We start from the raw sequence: 18,830 nt of genomic DNA on the forward strand, positions 1-18,830 counted from the left end.
TAATGAACTTAAGCAGTTCATCTGTCTTTTTACCAGCAATAAGCAAATTCGCCAACTCTCTTCGACTAATATCCATATTTACTAGTTTTATTTAAAACGAATAAAATCAGAAACCTTTTTTGACAGTCGTTTCACTTATGCAAAGCTTGCTGCGATGAGAGAATGATATTTGAAAGTGGCTTTTTTCATAATACAACGATATGTGTGTAAATGCTTTAATGCGTTGAACCTGCAAAACTACAAACTTTAAATCTAAATTGCAAATTTTAAAAAAATATCGTATTCGCCAATTTTTGCTCAAATATACTAATAAGTATGGTCTTTCATGTGGTGGAAACAGAATTCAATTTTAGGTGCCCGCATCAGCGATATTGAGCCTTGAAATAGGCTATTTTTTTAACGAAAAGTGTCCATAACTTTTTAAAGAAAAAAGTTAGACCTTCGATGTCTTGGAGAAAAATACTCGGCTTGAAGTTTTCAATAAGCTGTTCAAAGGTTGTGTTAACAAAAAGTAAAAGATACGAAAGTTATACTAAAAAAACGTTTTTTTCAGGAACACCCTAATCTTTTTTTTTAAATTTCTTGTATAACAAAAACTAAAAGAGATAGAGCTTTAATATGTTCAACAAATTTATTCAAAATAAGTTACTTTACAACTTTGTGGAAGACTGTGGAGCTCTATCTTTCATCAGTAAAAAGTTTATTTTCGTATTTTAGATAAATTAGAACCACCCTAATAACTATTCCAATAAAAAGAAGCATCTTCTAAAGTACACACATTCATCCTAAGACATGATACGGCTAAATTATACAGGTTTGTCAGAAAGTAAAAATTCCTCCTAAATTAGCGATCTGGACCACTGTGGGGTTGGGAGAGATAGAGGAGGCCGGGATATCCCCATATGGTGAGTGTTTATGGATCGTCAGGTGGGCGGAAACAGGCTCTTTCCATATGTATCCACTGCACTACCGCGTGCACCTATGGAACCAATTTCACTATTTCGGTTTGGATGCGCGCGCACGCGAAACTGTTCAAACTAATGTGCGTGGTGGAGGCGCACGGTCGACCACGGTTTGTACTTTTGGATTTGGTGGAGACGTGCTATCGCTCAACTCCTTCGGTCTCTGTACTCCGGTGGGAGAAAGTCGAATTCGAATTTTTGGCTTAAAATTCGAGTAGCCTTTGTATTGATGGTACACGGGACTTCGCACGCGCGCAACCGACCGAGTGGAAACCAGTGGCTATACTAACCGGGTGGCTGAGGCCGAACGTCGGAAGTTATGCCGGTAGCGTGGACCAAGAGAAAGTTTAAATTTTTAAACGCGGAGGTGGGTTGAAATCAATCATCGCCTCCAAGTGAATGAACCTGACAGTATTCGAAAATTCTCAGCTTGTAAAAATGCAACTTCAACTCTAAATAGCCGGCAGTAGGGAGTGCTACTTATGTTTAATTCAATTGAGCAAATGGGGACTCCAAATCATAACGAGAAACAAAACAAGTCGGCCAGAGAACGATCGCGGAAGCTATACATGGGGATACTAAGGAAGCTTAATTGCATGCTCACGGAAAAAAATACGAACATAACTGATGGAACAAAAAATCACGATTTCACGATCTGCAAAAATCGTGACCAAGTTCCTGATATTTTAAATAATAAATCTCGTAACCTTGAAACTAGTTGTGTTTTCAAAAACCGAGTTCGCGCCAAAATATACATGGCGTTGATTCTTGATTATAATTTGAGGATACACCGGATTATATAAATCATATCGACAAAACTGACCGATACGCTAGTTTTTGTACTACCGGATTTATTAAACAGAATAATGTGACAATATGAACTGGATCATGAAGGTGTGACTGATCCGCGATATCTTGTTTTGTGAACTATATCACGAATACGATTTGTGGCTCTATAATGGTATTTTTGGTGCTTAGCGAAGTTTTTGTTTTCTGTCCAGATGTCACACTGAACCTAATATCTGCTGCTCGAACTTATTACTAGTATCACGGGACCAGTGTTGCCGAAGTTGCGCATTTTTCCGCAAACTTGCGGATTTTCCGCAATTTGAAATAGAGTGACGGATTTTTCTACGAATTTCTAGAATTTGCGAATTGAATCACTGAAAAATGCAATTTAAAATTTAGGAATGGTCAAAAATTGCATGTTTAATCAAAACAAGTACATTAAATTATTTTAACAAACCAAATTATGCAACAATTGCCGTACAGAGATCTAACCAGGTTTCCATATACACACTTAACTTAGCTCGGAAATTTCTGGAACAGATGAGAAACGAGAAAATTTCGAAATTGTTAGGTATATCGGCAAGGTAAATTTTGGTTGTCAAATTTCAACGAAATCGTTTCCCAGTTTCTGCAACTATTGAGAATTCGGCAAAAAGTGATGAGATTCGACAAAAAAAAAAACAAAATGGAAATAGTTTCTTCCAGCCGACTTTTCTTAATTACTCAATTGAATTATTCAAGTTTAAAAATTCTTAGCTTTAAAATTTCTAATCTTTAAATTCTAAAATTTTGAAACGTTAATGCTTCGAAATCTTTAATTTGCAAAATTTTGAGCATTTAATGTTTTCAAAATTTCGAAATTTTTAGATTCCTAAATTTAGACACTTTCAATTTTTAAATTTTGGGCAGAAAACTCGAAATTTAAAAATATTTGAATTTTAAAGTTTTTGTATTTTTTAATGTTTAACTCTTTAAATCTTTATGATTTTAAGGCTTTTAAATCTTCAGATTCTTAAGTTTTTCTATCAATAAATTTTACATCGTTGGATTATAAAATTATTATATGAATAAATTAACAAATGTTTAAATTCATAACCCTTTATTTTTTTAAATTTTTCAAAATTTTAAATATTTAAATTTTGGAAGTTTAAAATTTCTGGATTTTAAAATTTTATAATTTTAAATCCTTAAATTTTAAAAAAATTCGGTTCTAACATTTTTAAATTTTTGGATTTTAAAATGGCCAAAAATTTTAAAAATTTAGAATTTTGAAAGTTTTATATTGCAAAATTTATGGGGCTTAACTTTTTTTTAATTTGGAGTTCTAAATTTTGGAAATTATTAAATCTTTTTAATTTTTTTTTAAATTACTAAATTTTTGGATTTGAAATTTTCAAAGTTTCTTTTTTTTTGATTTCCAATTTCTAAATCTCCAAATTTTTAACTCTTTAGCACTTAAAAATTTTAAATTTTGGGATAGTTTAGATTTTTTTTAATTTTTTGTATTTTTAAGATTGTAAATTTTTAAATTCCAGTATTTTAAATTTTTTAACTCTTCTAATTTTTAAATTGTACATGCTTTTTGTGAATGTTTGATCTTAAACGACGGTTAAATTACTAATTTTTAAATCTGTACATTTTTTAAGCTTTGTATTTTTAAATTCTTAAATTTTTGAATTTTTAAAGTTTTTTATTTTTAAATTACATTTGAAAGTACAAATGTAAAGTTTTATATTTGTAGTTTCAAGTATTTTTAAATTTTCAATCATTTTAATAATTAACAAGCAATACATTTTCAAGATTTTAAATTTTCAATATTGAAACTCTTTGAATTTAAAATACGAGTTCTTGACATTAATGCTTTTGCTTTCGATTGCAGAGGTTTTAATTTTAGGATCATTTGGGATAGAAAAATGTCATTAGAAAATCTTTAAATAGTGCGGGGTTGCAATTTGAACCCACGTGAGCTGCGTACAAGCCAATCAATTTACTAACTACGCTATATCCGTTCCTTTGAATTTTATTGATCTTTTATGTATTTAGTATTAATAAATTTTTAGAAAACGTCTAAAAATTTGGAAAAAAGCAATTTTTTAGATGTTTTTATTTTCTTACACTGTTTTTGGTAAATTTTAGTTGCTTTTTGTTTTCAAAATTAATAAGTTTTATCAAGATTAATTTTCAATTTTCCTATTTGTAATTCGTGTGTTTTTTTGAATATTCCATTTTGCAAATTTCTGGGATAAGGTGCGTATGCCATCGGTATACACGAATTACCGCGGCTCCTTCAGTTGATTGAGAAAGTATAAGTCATTTCACATTCAGCGGCGAATATGGAAAGAATTTTCAGCCAGACATTTGAATCTTGAAAAATAAATGTAATTATTCATGCATATTTTCAATTGATTGTAAAAAGTTCGAAAATTCCTTAATATTGAAATACAAATCAAATGGGTATGTTTTTTTTTGTTTTAGTGTTTCGGATTCTCCTCGTGAGTAACTAGCACCATCTGGGTGTCCAGTTAGACTATGTATCTGAACTAGTACCCAAATCAGCACTAGTTAGACACTAAATTCCAAAAAGTCACACGTCTTGCGTGAACACTAAACCACTGGCTTATACCAAGTGATGTCTCGATAGTAAGCACAGAGGTTCTGTTTGTCGACGAGGAATATGAACCGAAACTGTCTTTTGGTATAAGTACCAAACGCCTGGAATTATGTAAAATTCCCAAGTGGGAAAAATTTTGGACAAGACCAATTTTTTTGTGCATGAGGGCACATACCTTACATAAAGTATGGTTTTTTAGTGTTTCGGATTCTCCTGGTGCTGGTTACTGACGAAGAGAATCCGAAACACTACTTTATGTAAGGTATGTGCCCTCATGCACAAAAAAATTGGTCTGGTCCAAAATTTTTCCCACTTGGGAATTTTGCATAAATCAAATGGGGTTTTATTGCTTGCCGATTTTTGCGGATTTTTACGTCAGCCAGGGATACCACATTTGCGGATTTAAAAAAAATTATGGAAGCGCCGCACGTGACGAATGAAGAACTTTAAAGTCACTTAAATAAAAATATTTAAAAAATATTACTAGTAGCTGGACATAACTATATATTACATAAAAAACCGAATATTATAAAATAACTCGCGTGAAAAATTCATGACCATGTGCAGTTGCATGAAATTGAAAATGATTAGTGATATCTTTTAAATATCACAAGCACTCAAGATAGATCGTGAATCATGTACTAGGAATTATGAACCAGTTGACGAATCCATGATTTTGTGAGCTGTTTCACGAGCATGAATGTTCAGTCGTGAATATTGGACTAGGAATCATGAACCAATTCACGAATACATGAACAATATTTTATGATTTATGAACTATTTCACGGGCACGCATGGTCGGGCGTGACTATTATATTAGGAATTATGAACGAGCTCACGTTTCTATGAATAAGAGATATAGATAATATAATATAGAAGGAATCATATAATATAGAAGGAATCATCAACCAGTTCACGAATACATGACCCCAAATTTAGGTAAAAACTAACTAACTGTTTAAAACCATATTGGCGCGTAAGGCCAAACTAACTTTCGACTTCTTTAATTCTCATCAGCTTAATCAGAACTTTTTCGTGTGGAATATCACGCAGGTACACAAATAGTGTTTTCGTTTTTCGGAGCTAGCGTCAATCCGGCACTAGTTTAGTCCTGTCACTAAGTACGTGTCGCGTTCTGATGAGACGAAGTCGTAACGCAAATCCCATAACTAATTTGATGGAAGGAGTTAAACGACAGGCCCGGCCATTTGCATGCGCTAAAAAGGAAGCTTGAGTGATTTTTTTATTCGGTGTGAATTAAACTTTTAAAAGAGACATGATTTGATTTTTTAATAAAAAGTTTGGCCGAGTTACACGCATATTGTTTGATAAATTTTAACATTGTAACACCCTTTATGTTGTGATTGACCCAACTATTTATCATTCTCTATGCACGAATCGTGCCTAGAAAGAAGTTTCGAATTTTATTCTCAAAATCCTCAATAAGGTATATTTTCTCAGGTGGCCGCATATTCCAACGATCTGCAGCCATCTATGTATGAGTAAAAATATACCTACTAGCATAACTGTTAAGCTCCATCTGTACTACCTCAGTAAAAAAAATTCATTGCACCATTATTTCACTTCACATTTATTGCCTCTTCAATTCCTTCCAATTTGTCAATTACAGTTCCACCCAGCGTGAAAGCCGGCAATCAGTTGGTGGCAGCTCCGGTCGAAAGTCACGTCATGTTGCAGTGCACCGTGGAATCATTCCCAACGCCGCTCAATGGGTGGTACAAAAACGATGGTAAGTAGTACCCACTCAGTATTTAATTCGTCTCACATTGTCCCCCATGCTGCCATGCTCCCTGGGAACGTAATGGAATGAAAACAACCCCTTCTGGGTCGCTGCATGTGACAGCAAAAATGCACCTTGTATATTGTTTCGGGAAGAGGCGAACGCGGTGCGAGATTTTCGTTATTGATTATGATGATGATGATGATGATGATGATGTTGATAATGACGGCGCTGTGGTTGCCTGTTTCCGATTTTTCCAATTTCACAAGTCATTTGGTGCGATTTCACATGTAATTTTGATTTATTTTCCCATGCAATTCACGATAGGGTTTCGCTAAAGCTCTCAAATTGTTCCCTCCAGAGTTTTTCACGCTTGATCCCTACCGTTAACATCAGTGGGGCACAAGAACAACTTTGAACAGCGGGGACCTTTCCCATAGTTTGTCCGTGCAATGGCTCTCGACAACGCTTCAAGCTTTTTTATCGCTCTTGCTTGGGTCTTACTCAGAAGAAGTCACATCCCTTACTGCCATAATCGGAATGAACGTCTGTTGTTGAGAGTTGCTTTATGGGATACAATTTTGGGCTTGCCTGCTACTCACCGAAGTCCGGGATTTCCTTCTAGCCAATTGAAGTTGTTTTTTGTTTCCCAGAGCTTTTTCCCCGAGATTAATTCGTTACAGGCGATTTCGGCTCAATTCAAACCATGACCATGCACATTTGCTTCTGCGTTTAGCTTTTCTTCTTTCCTCCGCAGGAATCAAACTGTACGAGGGCGAAAAGTACGTCGTCACCGAGGAAAAACTGAACGCCTTTACCTGGCAGCTTAATTTAACGGTGAAAAATCTCCAGAAAACAGATTTCGGAGCGTACGCATGTTCCAGTATTAACGCTCTGGGGAAGGCCGACGCCCGGATACGATTACAAGGTGAGATTGATGGTGGTTGGTACGAATAGGAAAGGACAAGTTGCTTTGCAATCATGTGCGTTGAGACGCAGGACAGGATATAACACTTATTCTTCTTACTGTAGATGAGCAACGCAGAGCCTGAAACCGGTCTGTAAAAAGACAAATTTTTACTCCTTTTTATCGTTAGTAAGAACAATAAGTATTGTGTCCTGTTTCGCGTGACGTCGACGCGTGTAGACTAAGTTCTTACGTAAGCACAACCTCAACAAATAAGTGGTAAACTGTTATGTTGAAATCCTGTCGAATTGTCTACAGCTCCCAGTTGCAGATGCAAGTGCGTCAACTCTACGAAAATACGTCAACTTACAGCGTAATCGTTTTTACGCTTGTCTACATTTTGTTCTCCTGTCAGAAAGAATCACTTCTCAATCAACGCAGTAGCTCCCGAAATCGGATTTCGAAACAGCTATCTTTTGAAAAGCTTTCGAATTGAATTTCACTCAAGCGAGTGACCAATTTGCGCCGCACAAAGTCCCCTCAAGTGTGAGTGACAGTAAAATTGATGCTAAATTAGTACGGCCGAACGGTTGTTCTAAACGACTTTTCTCCCATGTACATGTTCGCCGTAGCATGAGATAATTTTCCCACTTCCACTAACCTAGTTAATGTTCTCCCCCGAGCAACAGATGCAAATGTTTCGATTTTAATATGGTCATCAGCGGGGTACCCTTCCGTCGGCGAAAAATTGCAGCATCCATTTTAAACCCGTTCACTTATTGACATTTGCCGGCCGGCAACATCCAAATTAATTGCATGTAAATTTGTATTAATAATTATATTTCTTCCGTCCACTTCCCTCGCAACCTCCAGAACTTCGATTGCCGCCGAAACCGACAACTACCCCGACACCGTACGTGCCGCCAACGCAGAAGCAGCCCCGCCGGAAGCAGCATCATCAGAGCCACGGTAAGGCAAGTCACGATGGCAACGGAAAAAGTGGTTTGGGCGGTGGCTTCAACCGAGACAGCTACATCATCAATCACATCCAGGAGAACGACCTGCTCGGCGGGTTCGGATCGGACGGTAAGTGTATAAAGGGTATATGTACTAAATTTTCTCCGGCTCGATCAGGCCGTTGGCGTTGTTGTGATGGTGATTGGTGGGAGTTCGACATGCGTAGGATGGTAGAGGTAATACCGTGCACTTTTCTGGGACACCATGGCGATACTAGGCTGAACGAATCTATCACAGAAATTCGGTCATCTGAAACTTGTTTCGACTCGATGAGATGAAAATGGGGACAGGTTGCTTTTTAATTGATGCCATCGAACGTATGCACCGTTCCACTTCTTTGATGAATGCAATATTGGAGAGCTTGTCAATATCCATCTAAAGCGGCAAAGTAGAAAATTTGAGTACGAGATGTCAGGTAAATTGAAATGACAAGTGACGATGAATCCTTTATCGTGCATCTAGCTATGTAAAGATCAACGAGTCTATTTTGGTTCTTTGTGTTAGCAATTCTCAAGCCTTATATGAGGTGCTAAGTCACGAATGAAATACTTAGGTGTTATAACCGCATTCTCAGCCCCCGGACACTTTTGCGAATTTTGCGGAAGAAATTCCTCCAAAATAATACCGAAGTAATTCTGCGGCGTGCGTTGGCGGCTGTATACAGAGACAGATCGTGCAGTTGCAGCTCGATTACCCTCTTTTTCTTCAATTATCTTATTCTTCTTATTCTGTGTACTATATTACAGTTGGAACGTGGTATTCGATGAACCGGAATTTCATCTCTTGCCCTTGCCGAGGTCGAGCCCAATACCTACAGCGACATATGGTAGATATTTCCATACCGCAGACAAACTGAAACTAAAATCCAGTAATTTTCCGAATAGTTTTACATTTCTTACAAAAGAAATGTATAGGATTCGCTCAAACTTTGAAAACTTTTTCCGAGGCCCGGAGGGCCAAGTCTCATATACCAATCGATTCAGCTCGACAAATTGAGACAATGTCTGTATGTGTGTGTATGTATATCATGTAATTATCTCAGCAATGGATGACCCGATCTTAACGAAACTAGTTTAAAATAAAAGGCCTAACGTTACCATTTGACACTATTATTTTTGTTTTTCGATATGTTGTTTACTTTCTGAGATATGGGTGATCTTGTCAAAACAGTCTCCTAAATACCCCATTCTCGATGGGGGATGCAAGTACAATGTTTCTTCTAACTTATCGTTGTCCATTTTTGCTCTATACTAAGTAAAATTTAATTGATGTTTCAATGGCAGTCACAATTAGTAGAGAGGCGTTGGATGTACTGTGTACTGAAACATTTGATCTACATTTATGTCATGCACATTACTTTGTAACAACAAATGAACACGAAGAAACTTATTTATTCGCAGAAAATTAAGACTTCTAATGTCAAGCATGCCTATCCATCTAGAGCAGTTTTATATCAAGTGACACTTTCAATGGCGCTTGCGTTTCCACCAAATTAAATACTTATCCTGAAAAATTGAACCATTTCTTTTTCGTAGTATTGGTTTGTATAGGACTCATTTAGCCATATTTCCTGAACGATTATTCCAAACGAAACAATATACACGCTATAAGGATGACTGGAAAGAGAGTTCATTAATATCTACTGAATGCACGGCTTTTGTGCTATCGACATAGCCTAGAAACTTCACACTATTTACATCAATACAAATGAAAATTTTGAAAATTCTACCTTTCTCATTCACGAATCGCATTCTTTCTCTGTCGCTCTCTGTTTAAGGGGTTTGAAAGCATATGTGACCTTGTCTTACTTTGCTATTTCCAATTGCGCTTATTTACGTATTCTGCAGAAAACTCTTTTTTGCGAATATGTAACCAAAATGACAACTTTGAATTCCAAAACAAATTGAACGTTCCAGGTTCCTGATAACTAATTAAGGTCCATCAATAAAGTAGAAATACCAGATAATCGTAAACGACGCCGCCAAGAAAAGAACAACGAAAACAAAAAGGTTAAAATAAAAAAGGATTACAACTTTAGAAAGGTGATTGCATATTAATTAGCCATTTTTCAGATGAAGGGATTATCAAAAACAATTTATAACATTCTGATACAATAGTTCTCAAATTCGTACATTCCGGTTTATTCATTTACTTTATTCAAAAATGGTTTTTAATTTCATTCTAAATAGTCAATTTTTTCAGTTTCTTCATTTCATGGATTTGAATTTTAAATGAATCAATTCGTTTGTTTATTTTATTCATTTTTAATATTTGACTAGTTTTGAGTATATGATTTTTGCATTTTAATTATTTATTTCACTCAGCATTCTTTTTATTCATTTTGTTCATTTGGGTTCATTTAATCTATTTTATTCATTTCATTCTTTGGGTTCACTTTGATCAGTTTTTTTGTACATTTTATTCATATCATTCTTTTAACTTATTTTATTCATTGTTTTCCTTCTACGCATTCTCTTTGTTTTTTCCAGTTCGTACATGTTTTAAATTTCTTCATTTTAATAATTTGACTATGTTTCAGATTTATTCATTTTATCCAAATTATTTATTTGACACAATTTCTTTTTTTCAATTAATTTATAACTTTTTAACATTGCCTTATTTTTCAATTTAATCAATTCATTTTCTTCTTCTTTTTATTCATTTAATCAATTCTATTGAGGAATTCCACGAAGATCCGTCCAAAAATCTTTAAAATCGTGACCGACCATCTTAGATTCTAATGAAACTTTGCACGTTTCACCATCATTCAAGAGTAAATATTTTCCACAGGTAATAAGATTATTTTGACTCAAGAGCAACTTTTCAAAAGGGCGTAAACGTTTCTACGTGCATGAATTTCAAAAAATTTTTGTTCGATTACTGTATTTTATACAGCAAAACTATCTGAGAACGAGTTACAGGGAATGAATACTTCTATCTGAAAAAAAATATACACTGAAAAAAATGTTGTGTCATTTTTCAAAAAAACAAAAATTTAGGATAAAAATTTAAATTGCGAAAAAACCCATTTTTTTAATTTTTTTTATATTTTGTTACCAAAAACCTAAAGAAAAAAGAAACATTTTGAATGTGATTGCATGATGGAGAAAAAATCGGTAAAAAGTTTTCCTAACAATAACTTCGTACATGTTTCTAAATTTCATACTAATAGACATACAAAATTGTAATTCTATTACAGAATATAATTCTAAGCACCATTTAAAATCAAAATGCATTTAACAAAAATCTTCCAAAATGCGATAGTTTTCGAGATATTTGAAATTTTGCTCCTTCAAAAACAATTAATTCGTGTTATTATGCTCTTTTCAAAAGTTATTCGCGTTACCCTATCAAAAAATGTCAAAAATGTAATGTTTATCGTTTTAAAGATGCAAAAGCAACCTTTTTAGTGTATTTGGATCATGGAGAAGCTTTCAATAAAAAAAATTTCCTAACAACAACTTTTGACATTTTTTTATAATTCTTACTATTTGCAGTCAAAAATACAATTTTCTTTTTGAATATGATTCCAAACGCCATTTTAAATCGAAATGCTCTTAACAAAAATTTTCTAAAATGTAGTAGTTCTCGAGATATTTTAACTTTTGTTTTAACAACACAATTATTTTGTTTTATTACGACCTTTTCATAAGTTAGTCGCGTTTCTCCATCAACAATAATAGGTTTTTCAAAAGGCCCATAAACTTTCGTGCAACTTTCTCTTTGACATCAAGGCGATATTGTAAACCATTTGAAAGTTACATAAAAACAACCAAATATGATTCAACTATATAGTTAAATCATCAGACCCTATGGTTGAAATATATTTTGGTTGCTTTCATGTAACTTTCAAATGGTTTACAATATCGCCTTGATGTCAAAAATTGCACGAAAGTTTACGGGCCTTTTGAAAAACCTTTTATTGTTGATGGAGAAACGCGACTAACTTATGAAATGGTCGTAATAAAACAAAATAATTGTGTTGTTAAAACAAAAGTTAAAATATCTCGAGAACTACTACATTTTAGAAAATTTTTGTTAAGAGCATTTAGATTTAAAATGGCGTTTAGAATAATATTCAAAAAGAAAATTGTATTTTTGACTGCAAATAGTAAGAATTATAAAAAATGTCAAAAGTTGTTGTTAGGAAAACTTTTTTATTGAAAGCTTCTCCAGGATCCAAATACACTAAAAAGTTGCTTTTACGTCTTTAAAACGATAAACATTAAAATTTTGACATTTTTTGATGGGGTAACTCGAATAACTTTTAAAAAGAGCATAATTACACGAATTAATTGTTTTTGAAGGAGCAAAATTTCAAATATCTCGAAAACTATCGCATTTTGGAAGATTTTTGTTAAATGCATTTTGATTTTAAATGGTGCTTAGAATTATATTCTGTAATAGAATTACAATTTTGTATGTCTATTAGTATGAAATTTAAAAAAACATGTACGAAGTTATTGTTAGAAAAACTTTTTTATCGATTTTTTCTCCATCATGCAATCACATTCAAAATGTTTCTTTTCTCTTTAGGTTTTTGGTAACAAAATATATAAAAATTTAAAAAAAATGGGTTTTTTCGCAATTTAAATTTTTATCATAAATTTTTGTTTTTTTGAAAAATGACACAACATTTTCTTCAGTGTATATTTTTTTCAGATAGAAGTATTCATTCCCTGTAACTCGTTCTCAGATAGTTTTGCTGTATAAAATACAGCAACCGAACAAAAAATTTTTGAAATTCATACACGTAGAAACGTTTACGCCCTTTTGAAAAGTTGCTCTTGAGTCAAAATAATCTTATTACCTGTGGAAAATATTTAGTCTTGAATGACGGTGAAACGTGTAAAGTTTCATTGGAATCTAAGATGGTCGGTCACGATTTTAAAGATTTTCGGACGGATCTTCGTGGAATTCCTCATCAGTCTCTACGCATCGCTCGATCGAGATAGAGGTGTTTTGTTTTCGGTCCGTGCGAAAAAGAACAGTACTAATCCGCGTTTAAGGTTATCTTGCCATTCTCTGCCTCTTCGAGGTTTGGACTTTTATCTTCTCTTGTGCGTGTGTTAACCGTTAGGCCGCATTCCTCAACCTTTTTATTCGCAAAGTGAGGATTGAACAATAACCAGCTATATAAGCTGGACTGGTGCGTCGTGGGAAACGAGTATACAGATAAGTGAAATCTACCTTTTTGATACATTTACGGCTTTTTCCCGTCTGCGCGGGTGCTGAACCCGTGGAATAGCAGAAGTATCATCCCGAAAATCGATTCCTTCATAATTTTAAAAAATAATTTGAGTTGCGATGCATTTGCATTATGTGAAACTTGGTTAACGCGACCAAGCGCATTAGATTTATCCCTTTGCTCGACCTCGCTACAGTTAGAATGCATGTGGAAGGTAATCCCAGATCCTCACGGTAGCGACCATCTGCCGATCGCAATCTCAATCAATAATGGCTCAAGGCAATTGGAAACAATCAATATTTCGTATGACCTCACACGAAATATCGATTGGAAGAGCTATGCTGCCGCAATATCCGACAACATAGAATCTACTCAAGAACTTCCTCCGGAGGAAGAGTACAGCTTTTTGGCTGGCTTGATTCTCGACAGTGCGAATCAAGCTCAGACTAAGCCAGTACCTGGCGCGAACATACAAAAACGTTCTCCCAATCCTTGGTGGGATAAAGAGTGCTCAGACGTGTACGCGGAGAAGGCCGCCGCGTATAAGACCTTCCGGAACAACGGGTTACCCGCTAGTTTTTGACAATACGCGACGTTAGACAAGCGAATGAAGAGTTTGATGAAAGCCAAGAAACGCGGTTATTGGCGCCGGTTCGTCGGCGGATTAACGAGAGAAACATCGATGAGCACTCTTTGGGGAACAGCCCGACGTATGCGAAACCGAAACAGTACTAATGAGAGCGTGGAATATTCAAACCGTTGGATATTCGATTTCGCCAAGAAGGTTTGCCCAGATTCCGCCCCGGCACAGAAGATCTACCGCGCCGCTTCCCGTCACGATAACGCGAACGAAACACCTTTTTCGATGGTGGAGTTCTCACTTGCTCTCTTGTCATGTAACAATAAAGCCCCAGGGCCAGACAGAATCAAATTTAACTTGTTAAAGAATCTGCCAGACTCTGCCAAGAGACGCTTGTTGAATTTATTTAATAAGTTTCTTGAGGGTAATATTGTCTCTCATAACTGGAGGCAAGTGAAGGCCAGGAACCAGGAAAACCAGCCTCCGACCACAACTCGTATCGACCGATTGCGATGCTGTCCTGTATCCGAAAGTTGTTCGAGAAAATGATCTTGTTTCGCCTCGATAATTGAAGCAAATGGCTTACTGTCAGATACACAATTTGGTTTCCGCAAAGGCAAAGGGACGAACGATTGTCTTGCGTTGCTCTCAACAGAAATTCAAATGGCTTATGCTAGCAAAGAGCAGATGGCATCAGTTTTCCTAGATATAAAGGGGGCTTTTGATTCAGTTTCTATCAAAATTCTTTCTGAGAAGCTGCACCAGCATGGTCTTTCACCGACTCTAAACAACTTTTGGCTAAACTTGCTGCCTGAAAAAAAAAATGTATTTCTCGCATGGTGATTTATCGACATCACGATTTAGCTACATGGGCCTTCCCCAGGGCTCATGTCTAAGCCCTCTTCTCTATAATTTTTACGCGAATGACATTGACGAATGTCTTGTCAATACCTGCACGCTAAGGCAGCTTGCAGATGACGATGTGTTCTCTATTACAGGTCCCAAAGCCGTCGATCTGCAAGGACCATTGCAAGATACCTTAGACAATTTGTCTGCTTGGTCTCTTCAGCTAGGTATCGAGTTCTCCACGTAGAAAACTGAGCTAGTCGTATTTTCTAGGAAGCATGAACTAGCGCAACTACAGCTTCAAATAATGGGTCAAACTGCTCAGGTTTCAACTTTCAAATATCTCGGGGTCTGGTTCGACTCTAAAGGAACCTGGGGATGTCACATTAGGTATATTATATAAAAACAAAATAATATTGAAATGTGTAACCCCCTAGTTTTAAGAAATTCAAAATATAAAACAATGAAAAAATGGCACCTTTAAGCTAACGCAAACGTGCCTTATCAAATAAACGAATTGAATAAAAAGTGGTTAGTTGACCTCAGGCTTTATACCGCCCAGGATCGCCACCAGAATTTGTTGTTTCGGATTACGAGGAATGAAAAAAGTTGAACCACAGCATTTCACCCTGGATAATGACTCACGAAAATTTGCCTCGAATAATGCATTCCATCGGCACATTTACCACAATTGTTCTAACCGACCGGATTTCCAACCGCTGGTGTTTTTGCCTTTCGAATTTGATTGGAACTGTTTGCCAATACCCGGGATCTGGTTCCAGTTGACAAGGGAAACCCGTAGATTATTAATTTAAAATCACTCCCAAAATGAAGGCTCAATTAATTTCCATTCCAGCGGGAAAAAGCACAATACACAAGCGGGCGGGTAATCGGGGATGGCGTTTGGTTCCGCCGTGGCGGTCAGGCATCGAACAGGTCAGCGCAAACGCAATAAATTAATTAATACGATTATCAGGGTCCGTGGCGATTGTACATTTTTCACATCATGTTGGTATTACTTTGCGTGTACAGTGTGTTTAATCTATTTTCACTAAAATTAAAACTAGGTATGAAATCTTTTAGAAATGATTGTACACATGTTCGAAGCAATCTAACATATTTTTTTTAAATTACGATTTATTAACAGGTGTAGTTCGAATTTCCTCTTATTGATTGAAATAGAGAAAACACAAAGAAAGAGTTAAATGCGAAACATGCTCATAAAGACTTCTAATATACACGCGAACGAAGGTTTTAGTGAAATGTACTTAGCACGTTACACAGGTTTTCTACCATGTAAAATAATGGAAATATATGGTAGAAAAGCTGTGTAATGCGCTTAAATAATTATATTTGGTAGAAACTTTGATTATCTCGTTTATCTAATTAGAATAAAAAATTATTTTACGTAGTCTCGGCATATAGCACAATTAACACCAGTCGTATGAAAATCAATTAGAAACGGTCTGCCAACCTAATCTCCTGAAATGCATCACAATATTAAAATCCCCCTTCTGTTATTGTAATTAGCATCCAAACATTTTTTAAAATAACAATTTGCCAGAATGCACAATTTTGATCAGCATGTTGTTCTATGGTGGGCTGCACAATCCATCAAAAAATAATACAAAAAAACGCAAACGTTCGGGAAATTGAGTTGATGTGTCATCAACATAAAAAAAATATTTCATTTCCACCAGCACAATCCTCTGCCGTGAACGACTTGCGACATCCGATATGTCCTGATGTGTACGAATTTTGCGGAACGCGTCCGATACGCACGAACGAAAAGGACATGCTCTCCCATAAATTTGAGCGAATAAATATTAAATTTGCTTTTAAATGACGTGCGTCCCGAAAATAAAACTTCCTGCGTGCATACAACTAATCGAAAGTATTGTTTTTTTTCGCTTTTTACTTTCCATCCCATAGTGCCCCCCCGAGGAGGTCCCGGAGCGAACGGCGGTGGTCTCGGTGGCTACGGTTCCGGTGCGGGTGTGTACGGTGGCACCGGAAGCAGCAACAGCGGCGGAACTGGCCCCAGCGGAAGCAGCCTGGAGAAGGCACGCAACACCCAAATGCCTGCGTCCATCCCGTCGCGGCAGCCACCCCACTGGATACGAAACAGCGGTTCGGCATCGTGCAGCCGGGGCCCGTTCGGGTTCGGTGCGGGCTGGCTCGACGGATCACTGCTGTTGCCACCCCAGCGAAGGGGGTTGGCGGCAGCCTTCGTAAGCTGTTGTTTACTGATGATTTATAGCCTGTTGATGTTGCTGACATTTACATGAAATTATGTCTATGGGTGTTATCACTACTGTTAGGATGCGTGTGCATATTATCATCATTATAAATACATCTATATCGGAGGGCATATATCGGAGGGGCTGATCGGTTTCGCCGTGGATGAGCGGGATAACAATCGGAGTGCGCTTGGATGGATCAAATTTTATGCGCGAGATGAGTTTTGTAATTAAATCTGTTTCATCTTCGAATCTGTTTCATCTTTTCTCAGGCTTCAGTTAAAGAACTGATATTTTAGGAAAGGATTATTGTTAGATGAAAAATAGCTTAGATGAAAAATAGTTTATATTAGTTTATAACAGATACTACATGACGAATTCCAGTGAAATGTCTCGTGCGCGCATACTTCTAGCGCTATGATATGTCTAATAGTATATTTTACACTTTTCTTTTAAATGATTTGATGGTTTTGTTTCGATTATAGAGGTTTTAACCGTAAGGTCATTCGCCTCTTTTTTCGGATTAGAAAAACTTATAACCCTATATTAAGAGGTACGCTATGTCCGCTCTGCTAAAAAAATATTTCGTTTATTTACAAGGTTATTTTTTTCTTCTTTTTATATTAGTGAGGATCTTCAAATCCCTCATTCGCATTTTGCAATTGCGTGTAAAGACGTTTTTTGCAATGGGGAAGTATTTATGACATCGCCTGCTGCATCTTGGTTACCATTTATTTCTTACTCATGCATGTCTTTATCGATAATTCTGTCATGGTGTTTTTAAAAACAGATCCTCTTTATTGCCATGACTGTGAGCCCGTTGGTATTTGCTTCCTTGCTGATGTGGCTGACTGTTGTCGTGGAGATACTGGCCGCAGCTTTGCCAGTTCTCACTATGGCCTGAATAGCAAACACAAATTTAGCAGTTGGTGGTCCAGGGTATGGTATTAAAGACAGTTTCTTGCATTTCAATGTTATGATTTTGATGAGTTTTCAGTAGCGCTTTCGGAACACGGTTTTCCTTAGTGTGTCGTCGAATCACAAATCTGACACGTATTAATTTGTCCTTGATATGCGCAACGCGTGGATGGAGGCAAATCAAGTCTCCATCAACTAATCTCGACCCCATGGTGCACTGGTCGAGTTGGCGCGAAATCCCTCGTTGACTGTAACCATCTTGTGTAACCACAGGCGATTTATTATTGCAACATAAGGGTAATAATTCTAAAATGTAATAGTAAACATGCACCAGCCAATCAAAAAAGTACTTTTACCAACACTCCAATGATTTGCTCACTCCAAACACCACAATTCAAAAATGAAATAGGGACGCGCCCGTGATATGTCAGATATGAGTCAGAGTAAATACTGAAATGCATTTAAAAACAATTACCCCCTCCTGGCACTACTGATGTAAATGAATTTAGGCTGCAAATCGGTTGCCGTTTTGTATGTACATATACAGTTAATTTTAACGGCAGAAAGGTTACACGGTACGCGGTGTCACAGTGGGTAAGCTCCCACTGAAATGACCACCACAGCGGGCTCATCCCTATAAGCTACCGAGGATAGTGCTGTGGTGTCGGGGGAAAACAGTACATTACACACAACGAATGTCCAATTACCATAAACGAGGTGCGTATCGAAAAATAACACACACATGCAAGGGTAGGGTGCATTTTATTGAATTTATTCATTACATGCGCCCGATTTGAGTTTGTTTTTGAACTAAACCACATGCGGTAAATGGTTAATCTAGAAATAATGGATTTACGATTTCGGGAGGGAGTCAAACGCGAACAGAGAAAAATCACAAGCGGATGATCTTCGATGCAAATCAGATTAAATTGATGCGTGCTGTATGGGATTGTTGTGGGTATTGTGGATCATAACAGTTTTTGTCTATTTTGGGTGCCCGTTAGAATACATAGTTTACTGATGCGACTTTC

At 36.3% G+C, this 18,830-nt stretch overlaps 1 protein-coding gene across 1 annotated transcript in view; it reads left to right on the top strand.

Moving 5' to 3' along the window:
* Nucleotides 1-18,610, top strand: part of LOC131679233 (protein amalgam-like) — a 425,726-nt gene extending 407,116 nt beyond the window's left edge. Inside the window, exons 10-13 of the mRNA XM_058959907.1 lie at nt 5,993-6,112; nt 6,861-7,031; nt 7,884-8,096; nt 16,574-18,610. Of these exons, the coding sequence (XP_058815890.1) occupies nt 5,993-6,112; nt 6,861-7,031; nt 7,884-8,096; nt 16,574-16,929 (860 nt within the window). The 3' untranslated portion in view covers nt 16,930-18,610. The remainder of the gene's footprint in view (nt 1-5,992; nt 6,113-6,860; nt 7,032-7,883; nt 8,097-16,573) is intronic.
* The last annotated feature ends 220 nt before the right edge of the window (nt 18,611-18,830 follow it).

The sequence above is a fragment of the Topomyia yanbarensis genome, chromosome 2 (genome assembly GCF_030247195.1).
Source record: "Topomyia yanbarensis strain Yona2022 chromosome 2, ASM3024719v1, whole genome shotgun sequence".
In the NCBI taxonomy this organism is placed as follows: Eukaryota; Metazoa; Arthropoda; class Insecta; order Diptera; family Culicidae; genus Topomyia; species Topomyia yanbarensis.